The 11315-nt window shown below is 64.1% G+C and overlaps 2 protein-coding genes across 5 annotated transcripts; one reads left to right on the top strand and one right to left on the bottom strand.

The window, feature by feature from the left end:
* Window positions 1-428: 428 nt before the first annotated feature.
* CERCAM (cerebral endothelial cell adhesion molecule) lies at window positions 429-6968 on the top strand. Of its 2 annotated transcripts, XM_054849207.1 has the most exons (13): window positions 429-687; window positions 2219-2329; window positions 2536-2653; window positions 2733-2867; window positions 2955-3159; window positions 3228-3347; window positions 3499-3575; window positions 3738-3844; window positions 3961-4093; window positions 4280-4407; window positions 4485-4688; window positions 5671-5907; window positions 6552-6968. In XM_054849207.1, exons 1-12 carry the CDS (start codon window positions 509-511, stop codon window positions 5903-5905), a joined length of 1752 nt encoding a protein of 583 aa, XP_054705182.1. In that variant the 5' UTR covers window positions 429-508; the 3' UTR covers window positions 5906-5907; window positions 6552-6968. The 2 variants fall into 2 exon arrangements, with proteins under 2 accessions (XP_054705182.1, XP_054705183.1); XM_054849208.1 differs by lacking the exon at window positions 429-687 and having other exon boundaries at window positions 2256-2329; window positions 2501-2653.
* Window positions 6969-8686: 1718 nt separating this feature from the next.
* Window positions 8687-11089, bottom strand: PTRH1 (peptidyl-tRNA hydrolase 1 homolog). 3 transcript variants are annotated; one of them, XM_054848725.1, is made up of 5 exons: window positions 11033-11089; window positions 10490-10734; window positions 10230-10329; window positions 9539-9584; window positions 8687-9116 (listed from the first exon to the last, which is right to left on the bottom strand). In XM_054848725.1, exons 1-5 carry the CDS (start codon window positions 11086-11088, stop codon window positions 8925-8927), a joined length of 639 nt encoding a protein of 212 aa, XP_054704700.1. In that variant the 5' UTR covers window position 11089; the 3' UTR covers window positions 8687-8924. The 3 variants fall into 3 exon arrangements, with proteins under 3 accessions (XP_054704700.1, XP_054704701.1, XP_054704702.1); XM_054848726.1 differs by having other exon boundaries at window positions 10490-10709; window positions 11023-11088; XM_054848727.1 differs by having other exon boundaries at window positions 10490-10709; window positions 11033-11069.
* Between the last annotated feature and the right edge of the window lie 226 nt (window positions 11090-11315).

The following is an 11315-nucleotide window of genomic DNA, read 5'->3' as shown; positions in this document are numbered from 1 at the left end:
GATGGTGGAGAGCCATGACCCCCCCCCCCTGCCCCGGCCATGACCCACCCTGGACACAAGCCCCCCTCAGCCCCAAGCCCCCCTAGCCTTGAACTCCCCTGACCATAAACCCTCTGGCTACGAGCCACCTGGCCACAAGCCCCTCTGGCCATAAGCCCCTCCAGCCATGAGGCCCCTCCCGGGCCACTTGCCCACTCATCCGCTTCCCCATCACCCACACCGTGCCGGGCACCACGAGGGACCCGACCCCGAGCTGGCAGGGGGCACACGGGGATGCCCAGGAGCATCCTCGGGGAGGGGGTGGGTACCGGGGGTGTCCCCCGGCCTCCCGTCCCCGGCCGTGGGCTGTGCGGGGCTGTTTACCGATATCGGCTTTATTTAAAGAAACCCAACCCAAACCCGCCCCCGGGGCTCGCAGCGGCGGCGGCGGGGCCGGGCCGGGGGCGGGGGCAGGGGGTGCGCTGAGCGCGGCGGGTCTCAGCCCGCCCCTTCCCCGCCCGCCGCCGCCATGGGCGCCGTGGGGCTGCTCTGCGCCCTGCTCCTGCTGCTGGGCACCGGCACCGGGTCCGGCCCGGTCCCCCCGCGGGTGGTGCTCGCCCTCCTGGCCCGTAACGCGCAGCACTCGCTGCCGCACTGCCTGGGAGCCCTGGAGCGCATGGACTATCCCGCGGGGAGCATCGCCCTGTGGTGAGGGAGCGGGGACCCTGGGGGGAGCCGGGACCCCGGGGTGCGGGGAGTAGCAAGGATCCGGGGGGAGGAGGGGGCTGTGGGGGAATGGGGAGCCCGGGGGGAGCCGGGATGCTGGGGTCACAGGGACCCGGGGGTAATGGGGAGCCCCGGGGGAATGGGGATGCTGGGAGGGAACGGGGGTCTTGGGGGACTGTGAGGGAAATGGGGAGCCGGGGGTCGTGGGGACCCAAAGGACAATGAGGGGATGGATATAGGGAGCTGGGGAGAGTGGGGGGATTGGGAACTCGGGGTGATCTTGGAGTAACAGGGGACTGGATGGAGGGAATGGAGATCCGAGGGAATGGGGGCCTGGGGGGGGAATGGGGACCCTGAGGGGACGGGTTCCCTGGTGGTAACAGCCCCTCCAGCCCCAAAGGGTGAGGGGTGGTTCTGCCCTGGGTATGGGACCCGGGAGGGGCTGGGTGCTGCCCTGCGGTGAGGCGACAGGACCCCCACCTTTCCCCTCCCGAAGCCATGGGGCTGGCAGGGTTTGGCTCCAGTCCCCCTTCCCCACAGACACCCCCAAACTCCTTTTTACTGTGCTGGGGAGGGTGGTGGGGAGAGGAGCCCCCGTCCCTCCTCTTCCTTGCCCCTCCACCGCCGCCGTGTCTCGCCTGAGCTTGTCGGAAACTTTTCTGCAGCTGCTTTTGTGGGGGGCCGAGACAGGGGCTGGCGGGGGGGGGGGGGTGTCCTGGCAAGAGTGGCCGGGCTGGGGTGAGGGGCACCTGCTGGGAGTGGGGAGTCCTCGCCTTTGCCTCCGGGACCCCCCAGCCAAGGGCCCTGGGGGGTGTTTCAAGAGCGTCTGATTTCTTCGCCAGCTGCCTGCACAGCCAGGAGCTGGAGCAGGGGCAGGTCCTGCCTTGTCCCCCACATCCTGGGGAGGGGGTCCTCGTGACACCAGTGCCTGGGGGGCTATTTGGGGGTTCTGCGACAGGCCGAGGTCGCTGGAGACTTGGGGATCACCCCCGGTGCAACGTGGGGCTCAGCCCCATCTGCAGCGGGTTCCTGCGAGCATCGTTGAGAAGTTGGATGGGAGCGTTGGGGACAGCAGCTGTGCATGGCAGGGGAAGGTTTGGGGAGGGAGACTTTTGCTGCCGGGGGCCTTTCCTCCGGCCGCTGGAGCTGCGGGATGCGGCGGGGTGCACAGGGCTGCTGCGGGGCACAGCAGGCTGCACGGGTGGGGGACGAAGCCTCTGCGCTCCAACGCTGTTCACGGCGGGCAGCTGCAGGGCTGGGATGGGGAGAGCACGGCCCGGGCTGCTGCTGGGCTGCAGGGACTGGGGGTGAGAGCCGTGGGACAGCGCAGGGAAAGAAATTACCCATTCGCGTTCCCCTCGCTCCTCGGCTCCTTCAAATTACACGTTACATTCCCAAGCGAGTCCATCGCTGGCTCAGCCTCTTGGCTCCAGGAGTGTTTCTAGCATGGGGAGGGGGCTGTGGTTGTCCCTTTTTGGGAGGACCCCTGGGGACTAATGTCTCCCCACCCCAGGTGTGCGACAGACCACAACTTGGACAACACGACGGCGATGCTGCAGGAGTGGCTGGGGGCGGTGGGGAAGGACTATCACTCGGTGGCCTGGAAGGTGCAGGAGGAGCCCAGGTGAGGCTGGGGAGGTGTCGGGGCAGGGGGGTGCAGGCTGGGAGGGGCTCCCGGAGCAGCACCCCATTCCCCAGCCGGGGACGCTGCCAGGAGGAGCCAGCGGCGAGGCAGAGCTGGGCTGACTCAGCCAGCTGGCATGCAGCAGCATGCACCGAGTTTGTGCGTTCCCAGTGAGCGGGATTAACCCCTGCCTCCCCCGCACCCAGCGCCTACCCTGACGAGCTCGGCCCCAAGCACTGGAGTGACAAACGCTACGAGAACCTGATGAGACTGAAGCAGGAGGCTCTGACCTATGCCCGGGAGCAGCAGGCAGACTACATCTTGGTAAGGGACGTAGGGCACTGGCGGGGTGGGAGCCGAGGTGGGTGTCCCCACACCTCCAGGACCTGTGCTGTCCCCCCAGTTTGTGGACACCGACAGCATTCTGACCAACAATCAGACCCTCAAGTTTCTCATGGCGCAGAACAAGTCGGTGGTGGCCCCCATGCTGGACTCACAGACCTTCTACTCCAACTTCTGGTGTGGCATCACGCCCCAGGTACGTCCCCGGAAAGCCCTGGGGAAGGGGACTCCCCCATGGTGGAAGAGCCCCCCACCATGGAGGCATCATGCCAGTGTGCTGCAGGGGTACTACCGCCGGACAGCTGACTACTTCCCCACCAAGAACCGGCAGCGGGTGGGCTGCTTCTCTGTCCCCATGGTCTACGCCACCTTCCTGATCGACCTGCGGAAGGAGGAGACGTCGCGGTTGGCTTTCTACCCACCCCATCCCAACTACACCTGGGCCTTCGATGATATCATTGTCTTTGCCTACTCCTGCCAGGCGGCCGGTGAGGCGGGGGGAGCCAGGGGTGGGGGGCTTGGGGGGGCTGCAGTGCTCACCCGTCCCACCCCGCAGGCGCGGAGGTCCATGTGTGCAACCAGCAGCGCTTTGGCTACATCAACGTCCCCGTGAAGGCCCACCAGACGCTGGAGGACGAACATGCCAACTTTGTGCATCTCACGCTGGAGGCCATGGGTGAGCACCCGCGGGCAGTGGGGTCCCTGAGGTGTTCCCCACCCCAGAGGTGATGGGGACCCAGTGCCGGTCCCCAGGGCAGGGCTGTTGGCCATGGTTCCTGGCCAGGGGGGTCTGGGCTCCACCAAAGAGGTGTCCCCTCTCTCCACAGTGGATGGCCCCCCCATGCAGCGCTCCAGGCACATTTCCCTCCTCCCCAGGCCGCTCACAAAAATGGGCTTTGATGAAGTAAGTGCCCCCTGTCCATCCCTCTGGCTGCATCTGTCCACGACAAAGCCTGCTGTGGGCTTTGGCCAAGCCCTCTATCCCCCATCCTGCAGTGGCCGGGCAGGCTGTGTCCCCCACTGTGATAATATTGCCCCTTGGTGGGGCTCTCCCCTTCCTCCCCAGATCTTCCTCATCAACCTGGTGCGGAGGCCGGACCGGCGCCAGCGGATGCTGGCGTCCCTGCGGGAGCTGGAGATCGCCCCACGGGTGGTGGATGCTGTGGATGGGAGGTGACCGTGGGGGGGAACACATGTCCCTACTCTGCCAGGTTCCCAGTGTGACCCTGGGGAGGAGATGGGGGTGGCTGGGGGGACACACCTTGCTGATGCAGCCCCACACCTTGCAGCACCCTCAACAGCAGCGACATCAAGGTGCTGGGGGTGGACCTGCTCCCTGGGTACTACGACCCCTTCTCTGGCCGCACGCTCACCAAGGGCGAGGTTGGCTGCTTCCTCAGCCATTACAACATCTGGAAGGAGGTATGGGGCCGCGGGGGCCATGGGATCCCTAAGGGCCACCAGAACAGGGCAGGGACCCCAGAGCATCACCAGGTCTCTGGAGGACCTGGGGAGAGGGTTGTCCTGCAGGGTGAGCGGACCCAGTGTGGTCCAGTATGGACCAGCGTGGTGCTGGGATGGGTTTGCACCTCTGCCCCCTCCCAACAGATCGTGTCTCGGGGGCTGGAGCGGTCGGTGGTCTTCGAGGACGATGTGCGCTTTGAGGCTGCCTTCCCAGCACGGCTGCAGCGGCTGATGGAGGAGCTGGAGGGGGTGCAGCAGGACTGGGACCTCATGTAGGTGCTGGGGCTGGGGGGGATGTGGGGTGGGGGTCCCTGGGGCCGGCTCTCATGGCTTGCCAGCTGCCCCACAGCTACCTGGGGAGGAAGCAGGTGAATGCGGAGGATGAGGCACCTGTGGAGGGTGTCCGAAACCTGGTGGTGGCTGGGTACTCGTACTGGACGCTGGCCTACGCCATCTCCCGCCGTGGGGCACAGAAGCTGCTAGCTGCCGAACCCCTCTCCAAAATGCTGCCGGTGGATGAGTTCCTGCCCATCATGTACGACAAGCACCCCAAGTAAGGAGCAGGGGGTGCAGGAGGGGTGTTGATGGAGCAGCATGGCCATGCCGGCAAGACAGCATGTGTTTCTTCTCCACCGTCACCGTCCCACCCCGTTCCCCCCCTCCCTGGGTTACTCATGCTGGAGGAAAACATCTGTAGCATGAGCTCATTCCCCACCAGCCGCTGCCTGGCCGCCGGCCGCTGGAAAATGGCCCTTTGCCAGCGCAGGGAGGGGGGACACGGTGGTGGGGATGGAGCTGGGGCTCGATGCTGGTCCCACACGGGGGTCTTGGCCCCATGGCGAGGGGGGAGCAGCCCCCTGTACCCTGGGGCTGTTTGGACCCCTGCCCCTGGTTGTGGGTCTCAGCCCAATCCTGGGGCACCTCCCTGCCCCTCTCCCCAGGCGGGGTCAGCAGCAAGGCTGTGTCTGGGGAGGGGGAGGCAAGTTAGGGGGTGGGCAAGCACCGGTGGCCAGGTGTCCCCGGGGAGAGTGGGTGGGAAAACCAGCGAGCAGGATGGCGCAAGAGGGATTAGGAGGTAAAAGGGAGGCTGGAGGTGGATGGAGGGGCAGATTAGTGCTCTGGATGTGAACCAGGAGCAGCTGGGTGTCCTGTGCTTGCCAGGACAACAGCACCAGACAGCCCTGGCCTCAGACCAGCCGGGGCCCGGCCAGCAGGATGCTGTACCAGAGACCTCGGCACTAGGACCTGCCCCATGCCACTGAGGCTGGTGGGGAGAGATGGGTCCCGTTCCCTTTGCAGTCCCTCTGCAGTCCCTCCCCAGCTGGGCTCTGCAGGCAGCAGTGGTGTGGGACAGTCCCCCAGCTCGGCTGCCTTCCCCAGACCCCCATCCCTGGTTCCCTGTGTCCCTCCTCATCACCTGCCCCACACGGTGCCTTCCCCGAGTGGTCGGTTACGGCTTTCCCAGCCCTTTTTTCTCCACTGGGCTGTGCTCTGTAAGCCAATTTTTCTTCCTGGGTCTGCTCCGCTTTCCCCAGCGAGGATTACAAGCGGCACTTCACTCCCCGGGACTTGCTGGTGTTTTCGGCTCACCCCCTCCTGGTTTATCCCACCCACTACGCTGGGGACAGCAACTGGCTGAGCGACACTGAGACCTCCACCATCTGGGATGACGATACCAAGAAGACTGACTGGGCTGGCTCACAGAAGACCCTGAGGGACTCACGAGGCGGTGCCAGCCATCTCCGCTCCACTGCCCGTGATGAGCTCTGAGGGTGAGCGAAGCCATGGGACCCACACATGTGGGGACGGGGATAGGGGACGGAGCGGCTGGGAGGCATCTCCCTGCGACCACTGTTTTGGGATGTGTCGGCTGCCCAGTTTCTTTTTGCTGTGCTGCAGCAGCTCTCCCCATCAGAGTCAAAGCATCAGGGAATGGAGATGAGACCTTCTCTTCCAGGGAGGAAAAGGGATGGGGACACAGATGTCCCATGTGGGGCTGCGTGGGGCTGGAAGGGACTGGGTCTTGCTGCTCCCCAGCCCCTCAAACGAGGAAGGGACAATGCTCCTTCACCTCCTGCAGAAGTCACTCTAGCTTGGAGAGAGCTGGGAGCATCTCACAGGAACATTTTACTCTGGGGCTGTCTGCTGACCCCCAAAGCGGGTCTCCCTAGGACTGTGTCTCTGCAGGGCGGCCATGCAGGCAGGCGAGCTCCCGCACTCGCTTGGCCCCAAGGCAGCACCGCCATGGTTAATGCCGGGTCACACTTTCCCTGTCTGAGGTTGCTTGTGCTGGCAGCAGAGCCTCCCCGGGAGCAGCCAGACCGGGGGAGGCTGGAAAACAACCCTGTACTGCAGGCGTGAACGTGTCGGGGCTGCTCCTGCCTTGACTGCTAATGTTTGCATCCTTGCCTCCTAGGGACGAGGGATTGTGACCCAGCTGGGAGCACCGTGGGCCAGTGGCCTGATCCTGCCCGCTCCTGTTTGAGACACAGCCGCCCTGGCTGGATCCCCCCAGGGTCCTTTGAATCTGCACGTTGTGAATCCACCCAAGGCAGGATTTGTCCCCAGGGCTCCTGGAGAGCCCTTTCCCTGCCAGGCAGAGGGACTGGGGAAGCACTGTGCTCCGTCTCTGCTGGGGACGTGTGTCCAGGACTGCCCTTAGCAATGCCAACTCTACCATCTCCCACTGGTTTGGACTTTGGGGAGTGTTTCAGGCCAGGGGCTGGCTCCCGCGGTGGCACACATGGCCTCCTGCCACCAACTGAGTTTGTCCTTTGCCTGTGCCGTGTCTGGACTGGAGCCCAGGGAGGATTAAAGCGGACTGTGTTTGAGCTGACGTGCTGGGTGCTGGCTCTGCCGGGTGGCATTGCCCCATGTAACGTCCCCAGGGCATACCCTGCTGGGATCACCAGCCTTGGAGCTGTGGTGGTGAGGGTCTGGTGGTTCCTCTGGCTTTGGGAATGAAATCTGTAATGGGGGAAGGTGGGGTGGGAGACAGAGCTCTCCCTTGGGGCCCGGGGGTGAAAAGGTGGGTGGCATTTCCATGGAGTTTGGCTCTCCCTGGGAATGCTGATGGAAATTATTTCCTTCACTGGTGCTGGTGTTCTCAGTGGAGGGTTTGGCCTTGGGACTGAAAACCCGACAGCAGCTTGAGCACCGAGATGCACAGCCGAGTCCTGCTGGGCTCCGGCATCTGTCACCTTTGTGGCCAGCTCTGGAGGACACTTTGCTTTCTGAGAGCCTGGGCTTGTTTGGTGCTAAACCTCTGCTCCTCAGCAGGGTGACGTTCAGTTGAAAACTGTTTTCTTTTTTCCTGGGGTGGAGGAACAATTTCCTTAAAAACGCTGCAACTAGCTCTAGTCTGGGTGAGCTAGGGAGATGTGAGCTCCTGCCGGGACCCCAGAGCTGCCGCCTTTCTCCACCCTGCCTGGCAGCTGGCTGCCCCTTTTGGCCCTGGAGCAGCTGCTGGGGTTAGTCCCGGGACAGTGGGTTGCTGCCTTTACCCAGGGCTTGGGGGGCTGTGCCCCCCCTTCTCCCCACAGCTTGATGAAGGTGATGTAGCAGTGGGTGGAAGCCTCAGTAGCCAAGATCCACAGCAGGATGTCTGAGACCATCACAAGCTCCAGGGGCAGGATGAACAGCTACAGCAAGGACCTCCTGAAGGAGAACAACCAGCTCCAGGAGATCACGTGGGACCTGAAGATACAAGTGGATCTACTGGAGAACAGTGGAAAGGAGATGGCCAAGTGCATGGCCTGCAACTACAGGGTCCCAGCCAGTACAGGCATGAGTGACACAGCAGGGTGGAGAGGTGATGGCAGGGTGGGGACACCTTTGCTCCCCTGGCTGCAGGTAGCCTCGATGCTATGGGGGGATCTCAGGAGCTGGGGACGGAGCGGAAGGTCTGGTGCCAGCTGAAGCTGAGGAAGGGAGCAGCAGCAGTGGCACGTGTGACCCAGCAAGGGTCCCAGCACTTGTTCCAGTGCCCGCTGGGATGCAGGCAAGGAGCGGCACGTGTGACCCAGCAAGGGTCCCAGCACTTGTTCCAGTGCCCGCTGGGATGCAGGCAAGGAGCTGCCCGTGCGGGTGCTCTCGGTGCAGCCACGCTTGCAGGGTATGCAGCTGACAGGACATGCTGGCAGAGCTCAGGGCCTTTGGGAAGCTGCGGTGGTGGGGAGACCCCGCTTCTTGGGCTGCCCTGTCTGCTGTGAGACCTAAAATGGGTCTGCAAGGAAGAGCCAGAACTCCTCCAGCTGTTGGAAACTCCAAGGTTCTGGCTTAAAACCACCTAACTCAAAAATATGAGGCCAACCCTGAAACTTGCTGCAGCTCAGTAGGAGCTCAGCCTTGTGTGCTGCTGAGCTACGAGATTCCAAGTGACTCGTGCTTTTTCTCAACAAAATCGGAGTGGTTTTGGAACCTGTGGAAGTTGCTCCCATCACTTCTCACTGGAAGTTTCCTTCCAGCCTGGGCTGGTGGAACAGGGATGGGAACACCGATTTGAGCTGCAGAGAACCAGAGACTGCCCAAATTCAGCCAGTGGCGCAAGGGACAGAGGCAGGAGCAGGGGAGAGCCAGGGGCAAGGGTTTGTTTAATTTCTGTGGCAGCCATACAAAGCCACTGCAGGGCTTTGAGTGGGACACGAGCTGCCCTGATCTGTGTGGGGATGGTCGGGGGCTGCCCCAGCACCCGGCCAGGCTGCCCAGCAGGGCCAGCTCTGCACCACGGTCACCCCGGAGAGTCTGCAGGACCCTGTCCATCGTCCACGGAGGTCCCCCGGCGTTAGCGTCAGCCCCTGTCCCCTGGCTCCCCGGCACGTGCTCTCCTCTGCAGGATGTGCTCCAGCAGACAGGTCGCTGCCTGGGCCAGGACCTGCTCCAGCCTCTCCCGCTCCCCAGCGCTGAATGGAGCCAGGACATAGCTGGACACTGTCACTTTGCCCTCTGGCCGCCCAATGCCGATCCTGAGCCGGGTCATCTCCTGGGGAGGAAGAAGAGCTGGAGGAGCTTTACCTCAAGGACCCAGCTGAGAGAGAGCTGGGGCAAGGGGACAGTGCTGCAAGTGGGGCTGGGGGGGTGAAGGAGCAGCCCTTCATGTTTTCCAGGTGGTTTTCAGTGCTTGCTCCAAGAAACATGATTTTGGAAGAGACTTTTGCTGGGCTGTGCTGAGATCTTGGGCTCCTGCCAGGCCTGGCAGAGCCAGTCAAGCTAATTGTTTCCATGTCCTCCACAGCGGCCAAACTGACATCAGCCCTCGGGGAAGCAGAGGGAAGGAGAAAAGGGAGGAAAGGAAAGAGAGCAGGGGCTTGTCTGAGGGGAGTCAGGAGAAGGGGAGCAGGGGGACAACAAGCCATGCATTGAGGTGGGGGCAGGATTTATCCCCTTCCACGGAGGCCCACTCACGTTGGAGTGCAAAGCACTGATGCAGGATCGGACTCCGTTGTGTCCCCTTGGGAGAGAAGGAGAAAACCCACTGTTAGTCTGTAAGAGACACCCCCCACCATGGTATGGTCTTGGGGTCTCTTGCTGCAGGGACTTGGGGATGTGGTCCCAGCCAGGGGCTGCAGTCCCCATGCCCTGGCTCTGCAGGAACACCCAGCCCCTGGGGCTGAGAGCAGCTGGCTGGGGAGGACAAGGGAAGCAGGGCTGGGACAGCACGTTCTCTGTGTCTCAGCTCTCGCTGCAGCTGGTGCATGTGTGGCCAAGCGCCATGGCCCAGTACCATCCCTGCCCCATCCTGCAGTGGAAGATTTCCTAGGTTAAATGTCTCGAGGCTGACCCAGGAGCTGGCGCTGGGGCAGGCAGAGTGGAGGCAGAGTGCTATAAAAAGTTCCTGTGGTGAAACCAATGGGCTGGATCCAGCCCGCAGCCGCTTCCAGGAGGCTCCCTGCCCTTCCTGCCAGGGCAGGGACTGGGAGGCTGCCCAAACAGCCGGCCATCATCTCTGCAACTGGGATCGGGCCCAGGGCTGGCGTTGGGGCTGAAAACACTGCCAGGCTGGTGGGATGGGGCCACGAACGGCCTGTGTGCCTGTGAGGGAATGGCAAGGCCTCAGCCCAGCTCGCTCAACCAGAGAGCTGGGGTTAAGACGTACCTTGCGCTGCCACCCAGCTTGATCGCCACCTTGCCCAGGGCCTTGTCCAGGTCATCATGAACCAGGTAAATGTCTTCTGGGTGGAGGTTGTAGATCTCAGCTTTGGAAACAGAAACACAACCCAAGTAATGAGGAGGCAGACTCACCCAGCCCTGACCCTGCAGAGCGGGGCTGCAGGGACCCATGCTGCGCAGGGGGACAGCAGGGCTGTCACAGGGCCTGGTGGCACAGCAGGCTTCAGGGGTGACCGAGCTGCTTACCCGCACTGGCGATGCTGAGCCCGTTGATGTTCATGAGCCTCCGCGGCTTGAGCAGCACCAGGTCCAGGCCACGGGCTGTGGCCAGGGCCACATCAGCGCAGCACCGCCTGTCCGTTCTCCAGCCCTCAGCCACTGCCAGCTGCCGGGCCAGCCGGTCCAGCACCGCCATGCCCACGCTGTGCCGTGTCCCCTGCAGCCCGTAGTTGCCCAGGCCGGCCACCTGCCCGCCGGGTGTGAACAGGGCTCTGCCGGGCCGCCATGAGGGCCCTATCCGCCCCCGCCACGGGCCTCATTCCCCCCGCCAGCACCCCTCAGCCCCGCTCCTCACAGCCCCGCGACCCCTCAGCCCCGATCCCCCCGCGGCCCCCCCAGCTGTCTGGGTCCCCCCAGCCCCGGTCTCCCTGGTGCTCCCCCTCACAGCCCCGGTCCCCTCAGCCCCGGTGCCCCCCGCTCCCCCTCACAGCCCCGGTCTTCCCCGCTCCCCCTCAGCCCCGCTCCCCACCTCACACCCGGCCCCGCCTCCCCGGCCCCACCATGACGCACGGCCCCGCCCGGCTGACGAACGGTCGCGCGCGCCCCGCCAGCTCCGCAGCCAGCATCGCTCCGCCTGCTCCTTTCCCCCGTGACGTCACGCCTGCGCGCCGCCAATGACCCGATGCCGTCTCACCCCCGTCGCCATCTTGCTTACGGGCAGCGCTGCCATCTTGCTTACGGGCGGCTGGGCGGGCCCGGGGCGGTGGCGTAGGGCGGGCCGTGCTCCGCCCACGTAGGGGCTGTGCCCGCCGCAGCGTAAAGCGTCGCAGTATGGCTCTGTGTGTGTGTATAT

Source organism: Grus americana, chromosome 20 (assembly GCF_028858705.1).
Source record: "Grus americana isolate bGruAme1 chromosome 20, bGruAme1.mat, whole genome shotgun sequence".
NCBI lineage: Eukaryota > Metazoa > Chordata > Aves > Gruiformes > Gruidae > Grus > Grus americana.
This window is presented reverse-complemented; position numbering and strand designations above follow the sequence as displayed.

Coding starts and splice junctions, on each gene's coding strand:
- CERCAM (XM_054849207.1), top strand. CDS start 509: ATGGGCGCCGTGGGGCTGCTCTGCGCCCTGCTCCTGCTGCTGGGCACC. Junction 3,348..3,498: donor TCTCACGCTGGAGGCCATGG/GTGAGCACCCGC, acceptor CTCTCTCCACAG/TGGATGGCCCCCCCATGCAG. Junction 4,408..4,484: donor CAGCAGGACTGGGACCTCAT/GTAGGTGCTGGG, acceptor GCTGCCCCACAG/CTACCTGGGGAGGAAGCAGG.
- PTRH1 (XM_054848725.1), bottom strand. CDS start 11,088: ATGCTGGCTGCGGAGCTGGCGGGGCGCGCGCGACCGTTCGTCAGCCGG. Junction 10,735..11,032: donor TTCGTCAGCCGGGCGGGGCC/GTGCGTCATGGT, acceptor GCGGCCCGGCAG/AGCCCTGTTCACACCCGGCG. Junction 10,330..10,489: donor GCTCAGCATCGCCAGTGCGG/GTAAGCAGCTCG, acceptor CTGTTTCCAAAG/CTGAGATCTACAACCTCCAC.